Genomic DNA, 1628 nt, shown 5'->3' on the forward strand with positions numbered 1-1628 from the left:
ATATCCTGCCTGTTTGGCCCTGTCTGGGGGTATCGTCGGACGGGGCCACAGTGTCTCCTGACCCTTCCTGTCTCAGCCTCCATTATTTATGCTGCAATAGTTTATGTGTCAGGGGGCTAGGGTCAGTCTGTTTTATCTGGAGTATTTCTCCTGTCTTATCCTGTGTCCTGTGTGAATTTAAGTATGCTCTCTCTAATTCTCTCTCTTCTCTCCCTCTCCCTCTCCTGCTTCAGGACTACCTGGCCTGATGACTCCTTGCTGTCCCCAGTCCACCTCGTCGTGCTGCTGCTCCAGTTTCAACTGTTCTGCCTGCGGCTATGGAACCCTGACCTGTTCACCAGACGTGCCACCTTGTCCCAGACCTGCTGTTTTCAACTCTCTAGAGACAGCAGGAGCGGTAGAGATACTCTGAATGATCGTTATAATCTCCACCTGGCACAGCCAGAAGAGGACTAGGTTTCTTCCTAGGTTCCGGCCTTTCTAAACACATTTGATTGATTGATAGTTAAACCCACCAAACTACTTATCTGAGCTACACTACTGTATGCAGGGTGTGTGTGTGTGTGTGTGTGTGTGTATGGGTGAGTATATATTAGTTTGTGTTTATAACGTGTGTGTATATGTGTGTGTTTAATGTGTGTGTGATTAATACGTGTGTATGTGTGTGGTCAGGGGCTGAAGGGTCTGGTAGATTCGTCGTAGTCAGACAGACATTTGGGATGGATTCCTTTGGCATTGTAGTAATCCACCACCTGATTGGGCACCTCTGCTAGCACACTCTTAGCTAGCGCAGCCGGGGACGCCTGGGGAGACACACACACACCAACACACACACACACATTACACACGTTTACACACACAAGTTATACAACCTCACACACGCACACAAACACAGATATTATACACACACTTGCGAGTGCACTGACTCCTCAAAGACTTTTGCTGTCTGTTATTTAAACTGTACAGTGATTACACCAACCCCTTTGTCTGTTTCTCTCTCTCCCTCTGTCCCTCTCTCTCCCGCTCCCCTTCCTCACTCCCGCTCTCCCATCTACCTGTTATTACCAGGTCTCTCAAGGTCTTTGTCTTTCTGATGCTCGTCGAAAGCAAACTACAGAGCAGAAAATCCCCTATCTTTAACCTTCTCTCTCTTCTCCCTATTCTGTCTCTCTATATCTGTTCTGCTTGGAGCATGTGAAGTAATTATTTGATTTCTCCGCCTGTCAAAATTGAAATACATCATGACACACACATGCAAGTACACTCACACACATGGGCACCCACATACACACACAGACACAGACAGACACACAGAGACAAACACAGAGACAAACACATGCATGCACACACACAGATACAAACACACACACACTCACATATAGCCAATGGATAAATTTGTTTTGACCAGCGCAGCTAGACCACGTCACTGCTCATTATTCATACACACACATGCACAGACACACACACAGACGTACGTGTTTGAAGTCTTTGAAGGGAACAAACTGGACAATGTCTCTGAGAACAGGTTCTCCTTTTGGGGACCTGAAAAATCATTACCCTATTATATAATTATGAGTTATTACATGAACATCATAAATGTTCTTATTAAAGAGACCGACAGACAGACA

At 45.8% G+C, this 1628-nt stretch overlaps 1 protein-coding gene across 1 annotated transcript in view; it reads right to left on the reverse strand.

The window, feature by feature from the left end:
* Nucleotides 1-376: 376 nt before the first annotated feature.
* The window catches only part of cpne4b (copine IVb), a 17080-nt gene continuing 15828 nt past the window's right edge, over nt 377-1628 (reverse strand). The window contains exons 17-18 of the mRNA XM_014178215.2: nt 1476-1542; nt 377-803 (exon numbers count right to left, since the gene is read on the reverse strand). Of these exons, the coding sequence (XP_014033690.1) occupies nt 669-803; nt 1476-1542 (202 nt within the window). The 3' untranslated portion in view covers nt 377-668. The remainder of the gene's footprint in view (nt 804-1475; nt 1543-1628) is intronic.

The sequence above is a fragment of the Salmo salar genome, chromosome ssa27, assembly GCF_905237065.1.
Source record: "Salmo salar chromosome ssa27, Ssal_v3.1, whole genome shotgun sequence".
Classification (NCBI taxonomy): Eukaryota; Metazoa; Chordata; class Actinopteri; order Salmoniformes; family Salmonidae; genus Salmo; species Salmo salar.